The 23,499-nt window shown below is 44.2% G+C and overlaps 1 protein-coding gene across 1 annotated transcript; it reads right to left on the bottom strand.

Moving 5' to 3' along the window:
• Nucleotides 1-612: 612 nt before the first annotated feature.
• IRS4 (insulin receptor substrate 4) lies at nt 613-22,456 on the bottom strand. The gene is made up of 2 exons (XM_036402076.2): nt 18,790-22,456; nt 613-3,003 (listed from the first exon to the last, which is right to left on the bottom strand). The coding sequence occupies exons 1-2, from the start codon at nt 22,268-22,270 to the stop codon at nt 2,999-3,001; spliced, it is 3,486 nt and encodes a 1,161-aa protein (XP_036257969.1). The 5' UTR covers nt 22,271-22,456; the 3' UTR covers nt 613-2,998.
• Between the last annotated feature and the right edge of the window lie 1,043 nt (nt 22,457-23,499).

Here is a 23,499-nt window from a genome sequence, read left to right as displayed (position 1 = left end):
AGGTAGGTGCATTACTTGAAGTGATGAGATTATCTGTTTGTGTTTGGGTTTCGCATACTGAGACCTATTTAGTGTATCTTTAAAACCAAAATGTCATTGCAAAAGATACAACACCAAAACACACCTGTTGCCTCCTGCCCCAAAGTCAGGCCCCCTATTTGATAATGAATTGCTGAAAATTTCTTTGAGGACTAGTACTTTTTGATCATGAGATTTCCCTATCCAATCATGGACAAAGTTTGTGTTCAATTGTTCATGAACAATTTTTTGTTCATGCCTTCTACATTTAAAGCAGAAAATGTATTGGTCACTGATTTTATATATATATTTTGTTGTTGTTGTTTTCACTCCAAAGCATAACTGTTTACAGGCAATATGAATCCATGGCAAAGAAAATTCTGGGTGTTTTTCTGTATCTTAAATTCTAAACTAGAGTGAAAAGGCAAAGAAAACTGGAGAGATAGGGAATCACTACCTTGAACCAGTGCTAAAACCTCTCCAAATCCTCAGGGATCCAGGGTGACAAAACCACTTTCAGGAGAAGCAGCTGCAGCACGAGGTCTGACAGAAAAACCCAGAAGTTTGTTTAAAAATAAAACACAGACACGGAGCTACATGAACACGTATTTACTGCAAGTAGCTCTATGGAAAGCCAAGTCAGATAAATATAAACACTATACAGAGCTTCAAGCCAGTCTCCCAAAACCGCAAACGCGATGTGTTTTACAAAGAAAACAACAGAACAATATTTACAATGGAAGACAAAGCCAGATCAATCAGCCCAACTTTAAAACAGATCTGTGGAGCAGAAATAGCAAATATAATGAACAGTTTCAACCATATATGTTTTAGTTTGTACAGACAATAACTGTCCAATATCAAATTAAATTTACAGGACAAACATTGTTCTATCATTGGTATTTTCATACTATACAGCAGCATAAACGGGTAGCTGGAAGGTAGTATATATAGTGATATGTTTTACATCATCTGAAAATGTTCTTCCAGCACAATACTGAATAAATTAGTTGCTGTAAACTAAGAGATTCAAAAAGATTGCATATTTATTATGCCGTACCTATTAGTATTTGTACCACTATACTTGAGGTTACCCATTTACTTATTTATTCAGCATGTATTAAATCAGTGCTGTATATTGTACAATGGCAGCCTCAGGGACTCTAATATGAAATAAGTATGTAACAAATTTCTTCAAAACAACCTTTTCCTTTCACATTAAATGTTTAGAACTATCTTCACCAAATTTTGATTTCTTAGAAAAGATGTAAAGCTTTATAAAAAGCTGTGTACGTATTGCATTATTCATTTATGAGACCAACCAACAGCTATATGGCAAGACAGTATCATGGTCTGTAAAAGTGGTCGTGTTTTTAATTCCTGTATGTTTAGCAGCAAGTAATTGTACCAACTGAAACTTCTCTTCCAGAATCAAAAACAGGTCTGTGCTTTTAAACCCTGTAGCAACAGTTTTTCCTGTCACTAGACACTGTGTAAACTGATTGGTACCATGTTTCCTAAAAAAACCCCAAAACAATCACCTCATATTTTAGTGACATGTACATTTCATTACTACTCAGAAGTAGATCTGGTACAGGTCACTGAACAATCCAAGCTGACAGTGTCTGATTTGTTACACAAACTGTACCAGCAATGTGAAGGTTGTCTGTTGGAGGTGAGGCAGCCTGGCCCATCCGTTGTACAATATACATGTGGAGGATTCTCAGCTGTGTGGTGCAGTACAGCATGAGGATTTGTGTACCACTTTGAAACCCTTTAGCAATCGTCAGTGCCTTTTATAATCCATTGCATGTACCAATGACGAGTGTCATGCTCTTTTAAGTTCGTAGCAGTGTTAAAAAGCTAAACTCATTTCAACCAAAAAAAATTCAGTACAAGAGTGAAGCACTTAAATTGTAGAAAAATCAGGGCTTATTTTAAAAAATGTCAAATAGTCATTGTTCACATTTCTGTCAGTGGGATAAAGACAATCGATGAGCCAACATTTTACTTTATTTCCCTATTATGCCAGAAAAAAGGAACAAAAATAGTCCCAAATTAAAAGTGGGACTTTGGTTGAAAGTAAGATCAATTAGGGTGGTTTCCCTTTAAAAAGCTACAGCTGATAAGTCTAATGCAGAAGTCACAAACATTGGATACGACTCCGCAGTTCTCCATTCGAATCCATGAACAAAAACCTCATTTTACACAATTCATATTTATAAACAAGAACAAAAACAATCTACAAGACAACCAGCCCATTAATCCTACTTTGTACATACCAAAATTCTGAGCAAAAAAAAATTTCCGTTTAAGCTCTGACAGACACTTGACTGAAAAGCCTCTAGCCTATGCTCAAGAAATACCTCTTGTACCATAAAAGCAAAACCTTAAAAAAAAAAGAAAAAAAAAGGCAGAAGAGGTCTCATTTTCTCAGACCCATCCAGTCCCATGGGTTCACCCCTCAAGCTAATGTGCACCTCTCCCTCCCTCCTTCTGCCCAGTCACCTGGAAAAATCCTGAACTGCCAAAGTATTTCTAAGCAATACATGTTTTAAGCTAACCACTTGTTAATGTACCAGAGAAGTAAAACCCATGTTAAACAGACAATCAGAAACCAGCTTTGACTTCTCAGAATATAAATTTTTTTTAAAAATTAACAACAGAGGCAGGAAGAAGAAAGGGACATACAGGGATCTCCTATTAGCATTCACACTGCCTCCCAAATAGATATGACATGAAAGACCAAATTCCATCACCAAAGCACAGCTATGAAAAAACGTCAATTCAAATTAATTCAATTGTAGAGAGCCGATGTCTATGAAAAAAACTAATGAGAAGGATGTGTGTCTATGTCCGTGCTGGTGGAAATGAAAGTAGCCGGCTGGAGCTGAGCTTTGCTTCCAAAAGCACCACACAGTTTCTGGAGTTACCAGCAGAAAAGTCTTCTCTTCCAACAATGGTTTCCATGGCAATGCAATCAGTCTAGAAAGGAGGGGGGGAAAAAAAAAGTCAGTGACATTTCAGATGTAAGTTATATCAGAAAAGAATGTTTTCTAGGGAGGAGAACACATGGAGCTTATCCACTGCAGGAGTGAGAGCTCCTTCGCAGAGGGAGGGGACACTCCCAGCTGCCAGCCCCCCAGAGATCCTGAGGGAAGGCAGAACGATGGAGCCTGAAACAAGCACTGAAGAGCCACTGCAGCCACAGTGACACGTGTACATGGGACAGGAACTGGGGCAGCAGCCAGCCCGTGCTGGGACAGCCCAAGGCTCAGAGCTCCCCCTGCACTGTCCCTGCTGCCCTGCCGAGGTGCAGCACAGAGAGCCCCAGCAGAGCTCACCAGGTGTGAGCGACCCTGCAGCCAACACTGCCAGCAGGGCACAGCTGCAACACCAACACTCCTGCACTGCCTGCTCCAAGCAAGGAGCAGCAAGTCCTGACAGCTGCGTGCCCTGTCCTCAGCTTTTCAGGAAAAAGCTTTATTTAGTTCATTAGAAACACCTCACAGCACACTCGTCCCTTTTTGAAGGAAGTCTCACTGAAAGGCAACACACCCAAGTACAAAAGCACACAGCTACAGCCAGCTCCCTTCTTCAGGGGCTCCAAACTGACTGGAAAAGGCAGAAATCCAAGCACTTGCTAAAATGAGGGGCAGAAAATATACTCTTGTATTGCAGGAAGGTACAGATGGGCCACGAGGCACAAATGAAAACAGGAGGGAGCCTGCCCTCAAAGCAGAACATCAGCCCTGCAATTAACCATGCACATGCCAAGGTGAGAGCAACTCAGGAGTTTCCTGACATGGAAGACAAAGTGATGAAGGGCATGCAAATGCCTTCTGCAGTTGCATGAACACAAAGGAGGAACATATAAAAAGTCACTTTCCAGCTCTCTACAAAACCCCTTTCGCCCCCAGCCGAGCCAACGTGAGCACCAATTTTCAGTCTGGAGGGCTACTGCCAAGCCAGCCAGTGAATCACACTCTCCCAGCTGAGACAGATGTCCTCTTCCACCATTTCTGTCCTCTCAGCCAAGACTGAGGGCACTGTCCTCTGCCAGGCAGATGTCTGTGCCCACCTTCTCTGCAGGGTTTGAGGTACATACCTGCAGGATGTTTCCTTGCAATACAGTGAAGAAGGAAACAGCCAGTTGCTGTCATTGAGAAACAATGAGTGCAAGAGGTTTAGGCTCAAGAAAACAACACATACAGAAAATGTCAGCTACTTTTTCCCTCAAAGCCACACAGTGCCAGCTCCCTCCTGGTTCTGGGAGCCTGAGCTGCAATATGGGAACACTTCATTACACAGCACAGCAATGGCAGCACAGACCCTTAGAACAGAGGAAGAGGTTTCGGGGCTTAATCCTGCCCATGCTCTTCTGGTGGTCACAAGGATATCAGCTACATCTCACTGCTGAAGATCTCATAGGTCTTCCTTGCCTCTACTCCAGGGATATGCCAAAGAAAAGATGACCATGTAAAGAACAAGCATTATGTGTAATACTGCAAACCTGTATGGTTACTTACAAACCAATCATGAGGTATGCACACGCAAACTCCACCCTGTGCTAAAGAAATTCTGACTTCTGTCCAGCTAAAAGAAATAAGAAAGCTAAAAAAGAGAAAAAAGACCAAAGCTCAGCTGAGCAGCCCTGCCCCATCCCAGCACTCAGCAAGAGCTGCCTGTGGCTTCAGAGACAGAGGGGCAAAGGCAATGGCAGGGCTGGCAGCAGTGTGGAAGTAAAGAGGGGTCCTTCCACTTCAGGAGAAATCCCTTTTAATCCCACACAACCCTCACCAAGGTCCAGGCTGCTGTGTTTCATTTTTCCAATATTTCAGTGATTTCAAAAATACAGCAACTTAGTTTTTCTCAATTAAAGGAAGAAACAGCCAAGATACACCCACAACTTGAGAATCTCTTGTGTTATTTCAGAGACATCATAAGTTCACTACAAAAAGCTATTGCTTGGTACTCACAGAGCATGATGTGGTCAGCAATGGCTTTGTTTTCACAAAAGCCAACTGAAGCTATTATTTCTGAAATAATTTTCCTCTTCAGAAAAATATTGTTTTGTTGTAAGACCAAAGAATGAAAATATGCACCACAGCTTGCAATGAATCACACCTCAGTGATGCATGCAAGTCAAACATTAAAACAGTTAAAGCTTCTATATTAAACTTATACTCAATAAAAATTAACTTTACCAGCTACCCCCCACCCTTTCCTTGCTGTGGACCTGTAAGCTCACATAAAAGGAACTTCAAAAACTGTCTCTGCTTTTGTCAGGACATTTTTCCTCCACGCCTTACACACAAGACACACCTGAAAGCTGTTTGACAAGTTATTCTAATCTCTCCAAACACATCCCCAAAACATTTTGAAGAGCAAAGGCCCAGTTGCTTGATTCAGACAATCCCATATGGCAGAACTCAGTATTTACACATAAAATGTTTTGAAAATTTTCATAAACTAATGCCAAATTACATTTAAGGAGGGGAAGGGCTTAAGAACAAAAAAAAACCCCAAGCCTGCTTAAGTCCTAAGTTTAATTCTCTGAAGCAGCCTGATATACTGCAGCAGCATGGCAACCAAAGCAAGAGCATCAGGTAACTCTGGGCAGGACCTCAAACAGCACAGATTCATTTATCAGAAACCAGAAGAAAGCCTCAGACCTCCCTGCAGCATCTCCCCTTCCCAAAACTCTGCACATCCTAAACAAGAGCTCATTAATTTCCTGCCTCCATGATTTATAAACTACACTTCAACATGTTTCTTCTCCATTTTTAAGGTAAAACAGAATTGTGTGAACTGTAAATAAACATAAGTGAGTTTCACATAATCACTTACAAGCTGATGTCATTCCATAAACCCTTGAGTCTTCCATACATGGAGCTATTGGTTGTCACCACTTCTCTAATCCCCTTATTAAAGCTGGAAATTGCAATATTGCAGTTGGAGCAGTACAGCTAGCTGGTGTCCTGAGTCATCAGCACTTTTTCAGTATGAAAGTATCAAGCAGATATATATATATATACACACACACACACACACACAGATTTGTATATGTATATATGGACACATATCATATATATCACATTTATCATACATCTTTTCTCAGACAGAAAAGGCTAAGAGCAACTTGTGAAACTTGACCACATAAAAGAAAAGTATTTCATCTGAAATCTAAGAGGAGACCAAAGTCTTGCAAGATCCCTCCCACAAAGTGCTGCAGTCACCACCATTCCCAAGGGCCACCTCAGGAGTCCATTTGTGCTGCAGCCAAAGGCCCACAGGTCACCCAGCAGGAACCTCCAGCATCCCAGAAATCCCCTGTCACAGCAGTGGAGGCTGCAGCCAGGGGTGAGTGGGGTCTGCAGCCCAAGGCAGCTGTGCAGTCACAGAGCAGAGCCCTGGCAGGATTCCCAGACCCCCATCCCTGGAGCTGGGCTGGGTCAAGTGGCCTTATTTTCAGAGTTTGCAAAAGAACTTGCACATGAAGCTTCTTGATGGTTCTTCTCTCCCACACCTGAACTGCTTCCATTTTTTCATTAACCAGTTGGTGAAGGAAACCTAATGAGGCCATGCAGTGCTTGAAGAAAACAGCAGGGCTTCTGTGAAGCTGAATAATCTTATTTCAGTCTCATAATCTAAGATTCCTTAGACATCAATTTCCTATGTTAATAGTACAGATATGAGAATTGCTGATCAACAATAAAAACCAGATTAACACTTCATACCAGATCCCATACGAATGGATTTAACTCAGCACTGACTGAACAGTAAAGGAAGCTGACAGGAAAAGGGATGAAGAAACTCTTCTATAAGATAAACAAATTATGAGATGTGAACTTGCAGAGACAAGAGGTACATCCTCACAGAGTAACCCAGCATTCCCCTGAAGTTCTCCAACACAAATGCACCAAGTAAAGCTCGGTGGCCAGATGAGACAGAACTTTCGCTTGCAGTGTAAACACACAGCTGTTCCTGGACTGTCACAAGCTCTTCTAAGAAAATCTACACACTCTAAAAAAAAAAAAAAAGAAAATCTGATAACTGATCATGACAACAAACAAGCAGCAAAAAAACCTCTGCAAAAACCTTTCAAAGCAGCCCAGAAATATACTACTCTAAGTAGTTCTCATTGCATTGCACCCTACACTGGGCTTTCCGATCCAAACTTCAGCTCTATTAATAGATTTTGCACAAAAGCTTCAGCCTTTATTCAAAATTGACCTCTACTGCTTCAGACTATTGACAATACTACAAATTCAACTTCTTATCAATGTTTAATATGGAAAACGAGTCTAGACAGCATCCAAACATTTTCAAAGTTCATCTCACGAAATACAGAAGCAAAGTTTGGAAAATTCCACACAATTCCATTTCAATTCATCAGTTTAAGATGGGATCAAGCAGCTGTCTGAATTTTGCTGATGAACAATCAGAGGAAAAAGATCACAAGGCAGAAGAGAACTAAGGGGCAAATATTTAAAGCAGGATGGCAGCATTGCTGAAAGACATTTTATTTAAAATTAAGGAACACACTGAGAAAGCATTCTGCAAGTTTTCTATGCAAAAATCACATAGTTTTATAAAAATATGGGGCAGAGATATAAATCAGCTGTAATTCATTAGATGCAAACCCAGTGTGTTCCACTTGAAAATGTATGAGATGAGAATATAAGGAATTTACACTTCATTTCCTCTGTCTGAATTATCAAGGCCATACAAGTCAGGACACTTTGAAACATACTGAGAGGTTCTGAGAACACAGCAGACATACCCTAATTCTCTCAAAGAAATCCATCCTAAATAATACCTGTTTTTACAGGAAAGGCTTTTACAGACATAATTCTGCAATTGATTCCTAAAAGGATAAAAGCTTTGCTTACAGAAGATATTAATTTAAGATAATTAAATTATTAAAATCTCCATGTCAAAGACTAAGACAGCTTAATGCTTTCTGGAGAACACTGCTGAAGTTCTCCATTTCCTGAACTTCAGGTTAGGGGGAAATCAGAATTAATCTGATTTATGCAGATCAAAAGCAGCAGAGCAGCCCTAGACTTTTTGTGCACACAGCCACACAATATTCCTGTTGTTCAGGAAAGCACTAAACCCAGCACAACCTCAGGACACAACGTGGCATCCAAAAGCATTTTGTTCAGCAGCCAGGCTGGGGCAGGAGCACAGCAGCGAGTTCCACATGGAGCCTTCCCCATGGCAGGCAGGCCAGGGAGGGCTCATTTGCCCAAATACTTTCTTCCCAAATCAGTGAAAATTTTTCTTTTGCTCCGAATTTTACCAAATACACAGATACTATCCCATGCCATTGTCCTATTTCTTGGAATTCTTATTTGAATGGCATAGTTTTAGACCTTGCTAGAGGCAAGCAGAGTTACTTGAGAAAAGCCAGATGTCTTAATTTGCACCTGGCAGACACCAAGTCTACAAATACAAATCAAAACCTGACCCACTTGCTGCATCCCTCACACGTGAGTTATGGTGCCTGTGTGACCCAAACAAGGCCCTGACACAGAGACAGCCTGATCTGGCAAGGTCTTCAACTACCTGCTGACCACCAAGCACATATTCCACGTACTTTCTTCAGCCAACAACAGACTAATGATGCTCAAAATCAGCTAACTAATTTATGTTGAACCTATAATTTTACTGACTTTCCACAAGCAAAAAAAAGTGCAAAATTTGGTTAAAGAAAACCACTTTATTGCATGACCCACTTTTCACTGGGTAAAATATTTAAACACAGCAATTGGTACCAATATCCCAGAACTGTTCATTCAAAACACAGGTTTGCTACTATTAGTGCTCAGCAATTTTACAAGCTAAAAACCTCTCCCATGCTTTCAGATAATTTCTACTCACTTAGCAGAAATGTCTTATCTCTTGCAACAGTGGCTTCTTTTCCTGTTGGAATAAACAGCAGGGTTGTTTCTAGGAAGGCTGTATGCACACTCTCTAATGTCATCTCTGCTGCTGATACTATTCCTAGAATTAGTCAACTTGCCTGCAGTTTTGGCAGAGGTCTAATACCAACTCAAATTGCTAGCAAGTGTGTGAGTTACTGCACCTGACCTGAACCACAGAAAATATGGGTAAATTTTAGCCAAAAAAAACAAAGTTGTTTGTGTGGCTTCTGAGAATACCACCTGCTGCAATTCCCTCTGCTCCCATGACAAAGGTCAGGAGCCCTGAGTGCCAATAGAGAGGAATATTTCCTGTCTGTGCTCTTGCTGCAAAGTGGGCATTATGAACTGTCTGGAAACAAACAGGAGAGAAACCAGCCACAGCAAACACCTCTGTGCATACAGCCCTGCCTCCTGCATCCAGAAAGGACTTGGAATACTTGGGAACTTTCAGTAGTGCAGAGAAAACTCCTGCAAGGTGTGACACAACTTCCCAGTGAGGCATAGACTGGTAACAAGACCCTTCAGCCTGCAAAGAACATAACAGGAAATTTTAAAAACTCAGATTACAGCACAGGTCCACAGTGCATGTGGTACAACACTCTGAACAAGCCTAAGGCACAGGAGGGCACAGCATCTACACAATCCTAAGTGGCCTGGAGAAAAAAGATAAGATTTGTTATCTCTTCCTCTGCACAAACCAGGGGCTGCCAAACTAAGCTGGTATAGAGCAGGGTCCAAAATGCACAGAGGACTGCAGGCAGCATGTCCTGATGGATTGGGGGATTGGATAAAAGGAGTTTACACAGGATCAGAGAGAGATTGGAAAAGTACTTGGATTAAAGAATTATAAAACAGACTTGAATTATAAAACAGACAAACTACATTGGGCTCAAGAAATCCCCCAAGCTGGGGGGGAAAAAAAAAAAAAAAGAAAGAAAAAAAAATCAGAGGCTTGGGTGTGTGTTTGTGGGAGGTATTATACACACCTGCCCTGCTCTTCCTCTGCTGGGTAGTGTCTGCTTGCAGGCACAGGTCTGGGGCTTGAGTGAGCCAAACTGTTCTTAGGAACACAACCAAGAGAAAGGGCAGGGTCACTCATGACTAATGGAACAGCTCCCCACCTTCCAAACCACCTTTCCCAAAACTTCCTTTCTACATGAGTTTCACCTGTTGTAATTCATTCCTTCCCTCTTCTCAACCACTTTAGACCTCAACACCTGCAAGCATTCAGCACCACCTTTTTCTTTCACCTCTAGTGCCATAAATGATTGTCAAAGGCAAAGTTACTACACAGCCAAATACCTACACAGTTACACACCTGTGCAGGCTCATGTGTGCCTGCATAGAAAAATAAATAGATCTTTGCTATCAGTCACTCTCTGCTATCACACATAGCAGTGGCATGCATCAATTTTTTACATTTCCTAATTTTTACATCATTGACTCTCCATTAATATTAGGACACCCCAAAGCCTGGCTCACACAGGAGAGGAAAAGAAAGGTTCAGATTGGACTGCATATGTGAAGCAACATCTTCTCAAACCTCAGGACATGCCCAAGAGCCAAGGATTGCACTTCCAGCTTCCAGGAGCAGTTTGGGAGCTGACAAGGACACAGTTAAACTGACTCTAAACACAGACAACGTTTAATCAACAGTGTCCAATTCTTGTTTAGGGTCTGCCTTATGGAACATGTCAATATTAATATTTCAATCACTCATACCCTCAACAGTGAATCAAGCCTCGATGCTGCCACCACTTCCAGATTTACCCAAAACCACTGCAGTGTTGGTTCAACCTGATCTACAGATACAGAAATAAAGTCACTTTCTCCAGTGAAAGTGACTGTGCTGCACTCCAGCCTCCACAGGAATCATTCCTGCAGCTGACAGCACCCAGCAGCAATGAGCAGGTCCCATGCAGACCTCCCCACCTAGAGATGGGCTCTGGGACATTGGTTATAAATCCTAAAGGTGACTATCTTCCAAGCTCCACTGTGCCTTCCCTCCAATGCTAGAAGACTGCCTGAACTCAGAGATGCCACCTAAAAACACCCCAAGAACAAGCCAGTAGTAATGGCAAGGCAGTTCCACCAGCCTGGCTGCTTCTGGAGCAAAGTCTCACCAAGAACAGAGGCCCCAGTGCCCCCCCAGACACCACATGAACTGCCAAGGGATGCTGCACTGGGTGATCCTGAGTTCTGGTATGCATACCTGCTCACACCAAATCTACCAGCCACAGGTCTGCAGGAAAACTTACAGAAAGGAAAAATAAATAAAAACAGGGGGGGGAAAAAAATCACATTCCACATCTAAAAGGGAGAAGTTCCTGGGACGTGTTCCTAACTCAGAGATACATGTTGGCCCACATTCCTCTTACCAAGATTAATATCCTGGCCAGTGTTCTGACATTCACCTCATCCTTTTCAAGTCATTTAAACCATTACAACACTACCTTCCCTTGCTCCCTGCCATGTGCATACCCTTCCAAGTGCCTACACCAGCTTCCTCTCCTACAACCACTCTCAGCAGCCTTTTATCGCTCCACACTCTTATCTGGACTCTGCCAATGGCAGCAGCCTTGATCTCTATCTTCCTCTCCACCCCAGCACATTAGGTTTCATCCATCTCTTTAGTTTCATCTTTAAATTGTAAGCTCCTTAGGAGAGGGACCAACACATTTACATTTGTGGCACCATATGGGGACCTCTCTCCTGTCTACCTGTTCAGGTTCCACAAGTAGAGATCCTGTCTGGAGAGATCCTGTCTGGAGCTACATGCTTTCATTAACAGACTGTTGTAATAATGTCTGAATGACCTCAAGATCAAATCTGTTCATTTTTTCAGCTCATTTCTAACTGATTTCCTGTTCACCACAATCTGCAATTTAAAAACATCTTGTTCTACAAACACTTAAATACAAATCCCACCCACCCCAAAAAAAACATCACACAGTGAAATATAGACAAAAAAAGCCTCCCAAAGCATTTCACACGAAATTTCAAACAAAAACCAAATGTTGTTACGGAGCAATGTACCACCGGAAAAGCAAAGAGCTTACAAATTGTTCTAACAGTTTAACTTAAGATTCAAAATAATTCCATAGAGCAAACAGAAATGCCAGTGCCTGTCAATAGCTTGAACAGGGGTTTCATACAAATTACCTATCCACAGCTCACAGGAAAAGCTCTGCCTGGGCTAGTATGCAATCAGGACATACTTATCAATGATACAACATCTGCTTCACTGGCACTAAGAACTTCCCAAGCTCCCGCTAGCCTGAGAGATCTGGCTAACAAAAAGCACTAGTTGCAATAGTTCCCAAAAATAATTCAGGTTCAGGCTATCCAGCAGGAAAAAAAGTTACATGGTTAATTCATCTGGTCAGCAAGAACCTAAACAATAAACCCAACTGGGTCAGCATGAGTACAGGAACAGAATCACACTATTCCCTGTGGAAGGAGAGTATCCCTCAACAGTGCCTCAATAAATTCAGAAACCAATTTCAATAGGGTTTTTTGCAGCCCTTTTGATATTACTTCCTACAATTTTCAGAAGGAAAAAAAAGGCATTTTGATATTCTCAGTCTTTCTGCAAAATTCTTTTCTACCAAAAGGGGAACCTTCCTCCAAGTAGGCAGCGTATTTATCAGCCTTTCATACCCTAGCAAAAACGAAGTACTATTCTTATCTATTTATGCCCTAAATAATAATCCAGTTTGGTATTTATAGAAGTTCATAACATACATATGCTATGCAGTGAATACAACCCCTATTTACCTTTAGTAGTAATTTATTAAAGCTTTCAGTTTTCTTGAGTCACAATAAGTTGTATCTTTACCTTGGAATTACAGCCAAATCTTAACTATAACAATTTCAGTATAAGCCACTGCTTTCAAAAACCCACTCTTCTTGGAAGAATAAAAAAGATTAGACCTCACACAACTCACGAGTTACTGGCACAGAAACACATGTATACACACAGGTGCAGTCTCAATGGTTTGCATCCAACCATAGATCTAAATCAACAGAAAAATAATGTCTGGAAATAAGCAACCTCTGGCCCTTAAGATACAGCTCATGACTTGAAGAGGGCAGAAAATTCTTGCTAAGTCTACTAACCCTGTTGCTCCTGGGGTAATGCTACACCTGAAGCAAAATCTCCACAAATCCTAACACTTATATATGTTCAAGATCATTTAGATAAGATACTCAGCAAGATCTCTGAAATGCCTTTGATGAGTCAGGCTCATTTACCTTTGTCTTCCCACTGCCCTCAAGTATGTCAGAAATCCCTTCCTGATCACAGCTCTGCCTCTCAAGTAAATCATAACCCATCCCTAAGCTTGAGTGACCTTCACAGAGTTGCAGAGCTTGATTAAAAGTGGAACACACTTCTCCATTTTTCCCTTGTCACTGCCTAAACCTGCAAGACAACAGTGCAACTTGTATTCTCATAGGATTGTTGAGAATATTTAGAACATGAACTGAAAAAAGTTAAAGAGCAAATTTTCAGGGTGGACCATCAAACAGTTCTCCAGCCTAGTCATTGCACACCATTTAAGGTAGTGTTGTAAAACAATAGGCCATTTTTAAGAGAAAACAGCAGTAACAGTACATCCTCGGCTCCAAAGAGTTTGACTCTCTCACACCTGCCTTCCAGTTTTATCACTCCATTTTCCTTAGAGCTGAAGAATGCCACATTTGATCACAACAGTACCTAAAATAGAACTCTGGAGTTTGTTTCCTTCTTCAGCTCAGAAAAACAAACTTGTTAGCGCAATCAACAGAATTCAGCATGGTTTTGGGAGCACCACAGACCCACAAACAGAGCACACACACACCAAGGTACAACACAGCACTATAAGCTCTTTTTAGTACCACCCAAAACCTCAAGGTATAAATCCTCCCCCGAGCAATCAAAATGACGAAAATGTATTAAAGATCCTTTCATTAAAAAAAGACCATATGCAGAGAAAAGCAAACCCAAACTCTACCTACTGCTAACATACCACTGGACATACAAAAACCCCAAAGAAATACCTAGTGACAAACCAGCCCAGTAATCACATGCTGGAATACAGCCTCTGGAAAGACCAAACAGCGCTGCCCACCCTCTGCAGCTCCAACCTGCTGCCCCAGCAACAGGGGAACAAGGGGCCCTCAGACATCAAGGGAGGAGGGGAAAATGTGAAGCTGTAGAGGGAAGAGTAAAAGGGAAATAATGCATTTAAGATTTCAACAGAAGACTTTAAAATAAAAAACAAAACAAACCCAAAAACAGCCACAAAAAGCATGCTAAACCCATGGTGGATTACACTCCCAGACCTCCCTGCAGCCTGCAGCCAATGCTTTCACCTACTACACAGCTACAAGGGAAAGGTTTTAGATTTCCAAATCAGCTGCAACTATGGATTTGAAGTCTGGAAAGCTGAAGTATTTTCAGAAGTATTTCAACACTAACTCCAAGTAAGCGTTCTCTTTCAATGGCAGGGGAACATTCTTGTCTCAGACTTTCTCACCAAAGTACAGTAAAACTGAACTGATTCTTGGTCAAATATGTCATAATTAACTCACTCCCACGCCACATGGCAAAAATCTGTTCTGCCTTCAGCAGCTCACATACTACTCAAGAAGAAATTACCCTGGGTATTTTTAAGCATAGCTGCAAGTTACCCAATATTATTAAAGTGGCATCTGTTACAGCAAGATTAAAATGGTTTGAGCTGTTTGGGTTTTTTTAAGAATTATTATCCCAGCACTACTTCAAAGATGTAGGATACACAGCAGCATTTGGATGTGCTGCAGTAGAGTTCTTCAAATTATTTTTAAATGGGCCCCTGCCTTAAGTATTCTGCCAATAGAGAAGAGCCTCAGTTTGAAACAAACTTTAAAACCACTACTTAGAAACCCAAAAGGAGTGGTTATTTGCTTCATATCCCATAAACTGTAATTTACTATATTAGTAATAGCTAAAACTTTCAGCTTCTGAATTTCTTAAAGTATATACTGTTCCTTATATTCTTCAAGATTTTGCATTTGAAATATGCAAGTTACCAGAAAGGATTTGGACAATTTAAAACATAAGTTTTGCTTTACAGCTGTTGTAGTTTTCCTTCCTCTCAGCTTCCCAAGTATACACAGCACTCTCACCCAGTCTGGAACAGGAGAGATTAAAAAGGTGAGGAACAATTATGTTATAATCCTGCACTTCACAGAACATCTTAAATAATAGTATAGCGCTAGAATATCAGGTAAGTACCACAGAGTAGCAGATAAGATTGAAGAGTGGGTGTAAAATAGCTGAGCTGCTATTAAGCTGAACATTACATTTACTCTAAACAGCTGGTTTTTGAGTCCAGGGTATCTTTGAAGGTATAATATTTCTAATTAAGACTGAAGAAACTTGTATTATACAGGACTCATTATGCATTTTATTACTGCCCATTCTCATTATCCTGCTTAGTTTCTACAAGGTCCAATAACAAGGTATACATTAGCTAAGCCCTGTTTGAAGTAGCTTTAGTGTTCTGTACTCCTAGCACAAAATGTCATGACTCAGATTCATGTAATCAAAACTGCAAACCACTTGCTTCAATATTGTGTAACAATTTCATGATGAAATTGTTTTGCTAATGACCTCCTTAAACTGCAAGCATTGAAAATCAGTATCTTATATTCTTATTATCGTTATCAACATAAAACCTGAGCTCAGCTTTGCCTAAACCCCTAAAAAAAAGTTTAATAACAAGTCAGGCCTAGTTACCATTCCACATTTGTGCTCTCCCCCTCCTCCATACATGCCATGAATGGAGAAGGGGAAAACAAAATGTTTGATTCACATCAGTGAACCTGAACCATAAGTAGTTTGGGAATTACAATGAGGGAGCAGCGATGCATTGGAAATCACTCCACCACCCTCGGCAGTTTGGAGAACACAGCTGAGTCACAGAACACAATATGCCACTTAAGCAAACAAAAACAAAAAGCAAACAATCCAACGCTGGGAAGTGTTTTCCTTCCGATAAAACTGTGGTTCAGGGAGAAGAGATGAAGTTCTCTACCTGTCAGAATGGAATACCGAGGGGATAGCTCCTTTCTAGGAAGTTAAGGGTAAATACATCTGCTAAATATTTTCCTTAAGAATGGATTTAGCCACAGAGCACTTTTTCTGGCAGAGAGACTGAAAAAATGAGATGCAGTAAGAAAGACAGCACGCAGTTCTGCTAAGTCTCCAAAAGTATTAAAAATATAAATTACCTAAAGGCACACTACACCTCTTCAGGAGACAAAAGGTTTAAGACTGAAGCTTTATTTTCACTACCAATTGGAATGTGAAAATGTTTTTTCTGGATTACAGAAAACTTCTTAAATATTAAAATAAAAGCTTTATTACCATAGAAACCAATAAGCTGTTTAAAGAATACAGAGTTCTAAAATTGTGCTTGCTATAGCTCAGACATGATTTCATATGTGAAAATAAACAGCTATCCTTATAATCAAGAGTTTTAAGTCACTCCTGAGAAACAGACATACCACCAATTTACAGTGCTAAATTCAAGTCTGACAAGCTGCTTTTAGCCTGGACTATTCCAAAATCTGTTCACCCCTTCATGAGCCCCTACAAGTGATAAGTGTCCACACCCCATCTACCCTCCTGCTATATACCAGAAATACTTTATACTGCTTTCACAGAAAACTATTAGGCCTTGTATAATTTTGTGTTTCTCATTAGGACTATAAAGATGCTCGATTTCCTGGCAAAGCCCATGGTTTTTTGCACAGAGCTGTTTCTGCTTCCTTTTAATGCATTTCATTTCCAGAAAACTTCAATTCCCAACAAAAGCCAGCAGCTGTTATGCCTCTCACTCCTCTGCAACTTGTAATAGGGAAGGAAAAAACCCCAAGCACAGGGTTGTAGATACTTTGCTGCAGCAACGGTAAGCAAAATGCTTATCATAAACACAATTTCTAAACACAGTATCTCTTGTAAAATATTTTTCAATGTAATATTTACAATACAGCTGAAAGGAAAATATATTTGTTCTTTTTTCATCCTAATTATGTAAAAAAAAATTACTTTATAACACAGATTTCAGTCATATAAGGGGAATAAGAACAAGTTTAAAATTCTGCTGGTTTTGGAGGTACTTTAAAAAAAAACATGAAAAAACAAACAAATTAGCTGCAGCAATCAGTGTGCCTCTGACTGCAGATTTAGCAGACAAATCTTTGAAGTGCTCAAAGACTGACTTTGGAAGAAAGCACTTCTTGGACTGGCAACTTTCAACGTCTTCTAAATTTGATTCCAACCAACAAAACAAAGCAGAGGAAAAAAAACCACTAAGGCAAACCACACATTTCTGAGCAGCCCCAAGCAGTGCTGCCAGACTCTGAATGGCATGCGAGCTGAGTCAGGCTTCTACTTTCCACTAGTAAAAGCTACACAATTTTAAGCTCCTGCAACACCTTCTACCTTTAGAAACTTAATTTTAAAGCAAAACTAGAAAAAAAAATCCTTCCAGTGTTCAAGATTGTAACTAAAAATATTGAAAATATAAAAGTCAGCAGCAGCCTGCCCCCTTACTGCTTTATCTGTGGACAGAGTAGACAAGTATCAATGTCCAACCATGATTAAATATTTCCTCTTGGTATCCAACAATTACTGACTATATGTACATTTGCAAAGAGAGGAAAACATCATTTCCAACAAAAATGGTTTTCTACCAGAGTGAATGACTGTAAGGAGTTCAGTGGGTCACTGGCACCAAAGCAATGACTGTTCCTCCAGGCTTCCAGCACAGCACTCACACACACACGGCCCTCAGCCGGGGGACATGCACTGACACCACTCATTACTGGCTTTGCTCCCGCCAGGAGAGCTTATCACATCAACAGGAGTGTCCCTCCTCTTCCCCATACTCTTCCTCCCCACCTGCAACGCCTTTATGTTTATGCACGCTTCAAACTGCATTACCTTACCGCTGGGTCAGACACTGGCAACCTGAAAGGCAGCAGCCTCCCCGAGCAGGTCTCAGAGCTGGAAGACTGCTCAGAGCCTGCTCTTCCTCAACCACAGGCATCCCTCACCTGCTACACAAGAGGCACATCCCAGGGAAAGGTGACAGCTCAGCTGAGCCCTAGGTGGTGAATGGGAAGGCCATGAGCTGCCTGAGCCCCCCTCCACACTGGTCAGCCAAGTCCTCAGGCTTCTCCAGAGGACACAAAGATGCTGTGGGGACCAAAGCTCACAAGCAGCCACCAAACCTTCAAGGAAAAAAAACTGAGTTCTGTTTACATAAGATTCAGCTAAATAAATCTGAGCAGATTTGAACATTAAAAAAAGCTGTAATATAGATTTCAACTACATTAAGAAATATATTTAAGCCTCAAATTTAGGGGTCTAAACCAAAATTAGCCATATTGAGCTTTTAAATAACAAAAATTTCAGTTCAGGAAAAAAAAATGAAGAGTCATCTAGTTCTAAGAAGGGAAATAGCAAAACAGAAGTGAAGAGCTAGTCTAACCTCAGGACAAGAATTCACAACATGAAATACCATTAATGCTTATGCTAGCAAAATTAATTAAAGGGAAAAAAAAGGCAGACGACAGTTTGATAGCACCTCTGACTGCCTGGAAGAGGCACATAAATGCTTTAGGCCACATCCCCTTTCACTGCTGTTCAGCGGTTCAGATGCTGCACTACAACAAACTGGTTGTACTAGAATAACACGGGAGATTATAAAAAGCATTTACCCCACTCTGAAGACAGCACTAAGCAGACAATCTAATTCCTATGGTTAAGCAAGCATGAAAGGGAAGTGCTTTTGAAGTTACAAACCTTTTCTCGCGTTACACTTCAGCCCATCTGATCTGCTGAAATCTATGCTTACATAAGCTCCACTGTCCAAACCTGAAGTACCATTTTGGAGATGGCAGGCTGGCGCTGTAGTATTCGCCTCACAGCTTAGAGGGTCATCACGTAAATTCAGAGCAATGTAGTTTAAGCCATTCTGAAATCCAGTTGAGGTATCCCTGGACATTTTGTTTTCCTGACCATCAGAAATGTTTTCATCCGGTTTCAACCAAACGTTGTCAAATGAGGCAGAGCTGTGTCTTTTGCTACTGTCAGTAAAGAAAGAGGATGAGGTGGTCACAGTCCCAGCAGAAGAGAATGTTTCAGAACTGTGTCTCCTCCTGCCTTGAGGGTCAGCTCGAATCACTTTCGGTCCTATAGGAGGGTCAGAGCTAGGGACAGAGAAGCTACTGCTACCAGCATATCGATCCACAATGCAGAGTCTATTAACGATGGAAGAAGGACTGTCCATCTTTCCAGCACTATCAGATTCAGTGGCAAATGGCCTTGGTGGTGTGGCTGCCATGTTGAACGTCATCTCAGTGTAGTCATCAGTCCTGTTACTTGCCGTGCTAACACATGCAGCACCAAATGAAAGCCTGGCATAGTCAGGGTTTGGTTGGTTTCTAGGAATACTGGAACTTGCATAAATTGAAATATCTGTTAGAGAGTTCGACAGCTCCTTCGCTGCTTTTGGTGACTGCACATCCAAGTCAACACTCATGTAATCAGAGAGCGGTGACTGCCTGTGGTCACTGCTGGAGCCTAGAGATGATGGAGATCCTTCTGCAGATAAGGAATAGGGCGTGTTACTCGCCTTCTCATTAAAATCAATATTGATGTATTCACCCGGACTGGCTGGCTCGGGTGGAACTGTGCGATCGTACATCCTGGGGATGGTGTTACTCCCTCTCGTACCGAGGGGCAGTCGTGTGGGCCTGGCAGCCCTGCTCTGCCCAAGCCCTTCATCCGAACCCTTCAACGTCGGCAATTTAGAGATGCCATTAGCCAGAGTCTCACTGCTGACCCCCTTTACGTTTTCTGGTGCACCGTACAAGAGTTTTCCAGGTGAAGACATTGGAACATATTCACTGTGGTCACCATTTTGTCCTGATAATGCCTTAAAGCTTCGGGGCAAAGAAAAATATGAACTAAAACCTTTGGAAACAGAAGTGGTATGAATATAATTTGAATCACCGGGGTGCTTTGGAACTGAATTGCCAGGTGACATATCCATATACTCGTTGTTTACAATCTTCTCATTACTTCCTTTAGAAGCAAATCCAGTTAAAGGACTCCGTACAGGTGAAGAGCTGCCCTTTGGAAACATCATCATATAGCCTCGGGAGTCGACCTGAGATGGTGACCAGGAATTGTTAATCTGTTTTGGAACAGACATGCTTTTAGGAGTCATTGGCAAATAATCGCTGGTGCTGGATAGAGAAGATGCGACTCCTGGCATCATTGGCATGTACCCATCATCCCTGGCTTTACTCCTGCTTTGGTTACACATGGAATCAAGGTTAGTGTCACTGTACTCCAATTCATGGTTATCTTTGAATTTTGGTGTTTCAGAGTAAAGTAAACGTCCATGATTTCCTGCAGAATCTTCATCCAACAAAGCTGTAGTTTGCGTTGTCTTCTGCTGCACTGCCACAGAAGTTGGCTTTGTTAGAGAGTAAGCTCTTTTCCTGAAGCATTTTTCAGCCTCCATATAATCATCTCTTGAGCCATCATCTCCCTGTTGCTTATTCATGGACATGTACTCACTCAGACAGTTCTCCTCTCTGATAGGTGGTGTGTTTCCCAGGGAATCTGGTGTATTACTCCTCACCCTAAAGTACCTGAAATCTCCAGGGCTGGAGCCATACTCATCGGAAGAGATGAATCCCCCATCACTTGGGGAACCACAAACAGATGAGCTAGAAGGCCTGGTCAGCATGTCCGAAGCAGAACCATGGCCACTGCTGGAAGAAACACTGATGGGACTTGTGGTAGAGGGAAAATGAGAAACAGGCAGCGAAGCAGACCTGGTGTGGTAAGATGAGCTGAAAGCGGCTCTCACGTACCTTCCACTCCCTTCTTGCCGGCCCAAATTCATCCTTGCAGTATTCAGGTGTATCAGACTCCCAGTCACTGACCTAAAAGGTCTAGTCATGGTTCCCTCTCCTTCACTGGAGGTTCTGAAGCGATAGGAGTTGTTGCTTTTGGTGGTAGGAGGAGTGCCTCCAGCAACGCTCTCAGTTCTAGATCTTCTCTGCAAGCCTGTCTGGCTGGGGGGTAGGTTGCCCAAGTGCCTTCTGGTGGTGATGAAGGATATGGGATTGGTACCGCTGCCACCACCAGAAGACTGGCTCTTGCTTCGGGGCCTAAACTCTGCAAAGGCCTTTAGAGCTTTCATGGTATCCAGAAAAGTCTCGTGCATATTTTGGGCAACAACCGAATCATCCACTTGCATCCAGAGCTCTCCAGGCCCAATAGAGGCAGATCTGCCCACTTCAATGAAGAAGAAATTCTCTGAGTGTCCGCAGCGGCGAATGTTCATAAGCTGCAAGTGAACAGAGGGCACCTCCGAGTTCAGCTTGACAAGGTGGATGGCCTTGCTGGAGAGGCACAACCTGTACACTCCAGTGAGGTTTTTCGTTTGTCCCAAGCCTTTGGGCTTCACGTTGACCTGCCACACCTCCTTGAACACGGTGCCAGGCCTCAGGGTGGCCCCGTAGTGCTCATCATCCTCATCCACCTGCTGATCGGCATGGTCCTCCTGCTCCAGGAAGCCCCTCTTGCTCTGATTCATGAGCTCGCTGATGGCTTGGTACCAGGCCTCCTGCTCGGCTTCGTTCTCGGCCAGCATGGCGAAGTACTCGTCCTTGGTGTACAGGGCGATGATGTGCTTGTGCTTAGCGTCGGCGCGGCGGCTCACGGTGAAGCACTGGTACAGGGGGATGACCCGCTTGGGCGGGGGGCAGCACAGCGCGGCCGCCCCGCCGGCCCCCGCCGCCCGGAGGCTGCTCTTGAACTTCTTCTCGCTGTCATAGTACTCCAGCCGGGCGGGGGCCAGGTGGCTCTCGGCCCGCAGGACGAAGTAACGCTTGTGCCCGTGCTTCTGCTTCCGCAGGTACCCGCATTTCCTCACGTCCTCACCGGCGCCGCGGCCCGCCGGGGGGGGCTGCCCGCCGCGGCCCGCCGAGGGAACGGCCCGGCCGGGCGCGGGGGCGGCCTCGGGCGCCGGGCACAGCGAAGCGCTGGGCGAGCGCCGCAGCAGCAGCAGCAGGTGGTGCGGCTGAGGGGACGGGCAGCGCCCGCCCTCGCCCGCCGCCGGCTCCCCCTCGCCCGCCGCCGCGCCGAGCACGCCGGGCTCCTGCTGGGGCGCGGCTCCGCCTCCCGTGTGCCGGGCGCCCGGCTCCTCCTCGCTGCTGCCGCCGCCGCCGCCGCCGCCGGCCGGGCCATTCATCCCGCTCGCCATCTTAGGGGCCACGCAGGGTCCGGTGCCGCCGGGGACACGGCACAGGGCGGGCAGCGGGAATCCGCGCTCACCGGAGAAGCGCCCCGTGCATGGGAAGCGGGCGGTGCCTCCTGCGCCCCCAGCCCGGTCCGCGCTCCCCCCGGTCGCTCCGGCCACTCGCACTCACGGGCGGCGGCGGCGGCACCGCGGCGAAAACATCACGTGACTCCGCGGAGGGCGGGGCGGCGGCGGGCGGGGCGCCCGGCGCGCGGGGCGAGGGGGCAGCGGCGAGCCGACCGGGCCGCGCGCCAGAGTGGCAGTGGGAGAGCCAATAGGAAACTGCAGTCCTTCGGCAGCGAGCCAATCAGCGGGCGGCGCAAGGAGGAGAGGCGGGCTTCGCTGCGCCCTGTCCGGGGAGGCGGGGCTACGAAAGACGGACAACACGGCGGACCAATGGGAGGCGGCGGCCGCCCCGGGCTGGCCGCGATCTGCAGGGGTGTTTCCTGTGCTGGGGAAGGAGGTGGGGCCGACCGTGATTGGCAGTAGTGTTGAGCGGTCGGTCCGACAGCCAATCCGCGCCTCACACACACAGACGGGGGAGGCAAGGCGGGGGAGCTGTGTATTCGGCGGCCAGAGTACGGGGGAAGGAGGGGCACTGAGAAGATGGGCAGGCAGTTTGCCTAATCAGCGCAAAGCCCCGGCTGACGAACACTACCGGCTGACGTTGCGTTTGCCCGGTTCCTTCGGGGCGGGGCCCGCCCCTAGCGCGCGGAGCTGGCGGCGGCTGCCATTGGCCGGGGGGGAGGGCGCGCGGGGGGGGGTGGGGACGGAGCGCGCGCCGCAGAGGAAGTAAACAACTCGCCAGCGCGAGCGGCCGGTGCGAAGGCGGGGGGCGTGAGGGACTGCGCGTGACTCCCCCTCAGGGCGCCATGTCCGACCCCGGGGTTCTGCCTCACTCGCCCTCACGGACCCCACAGATGTTCTCAGCCTCTAAAAGCCACTCACAATACCCACAGACTCTGTTATAGCCCCCACACAGCCCCTCAAAACCCTCACAGACTCTCATAGCCCCCCTCAAAGCCCTCACAGATTCTCTCATAGCCTCCTCAGGATCCTCACAAGCCCCCACAGCACCCTCAGAACCCTCGCAGCCCCCTCATGCCCCGCTTCCTGCGCTGGCAGAGGCAGCGAGGTGTTGGTGACGTGCAGTGGGTTGTTTATTTTCGAATCCCTTCTGTGCTGTGTCACCC

The sequence above is a fragment of the Molothrus ater genome, chromosome 14 (assembly GCF_012460135.2).
Source record: "Molothrus ater isolate BHLD 08-10-18 breed brown headed cowbird chromosome 14, BPBGC_Mater_1.1, whole genome shotgun sequence".
Classification (NCBI taxonomy): domain Eukaryota; kingdom Metazoa; phylum Chordata; class Aves; order Passeriformes; family Icteridae; genus Molothrus; species Molothrus ater.
Note: the sequence above shows the minus strand (reverse complement) of the source record. Positions and strands in the feature narration are given on the sequence as shown.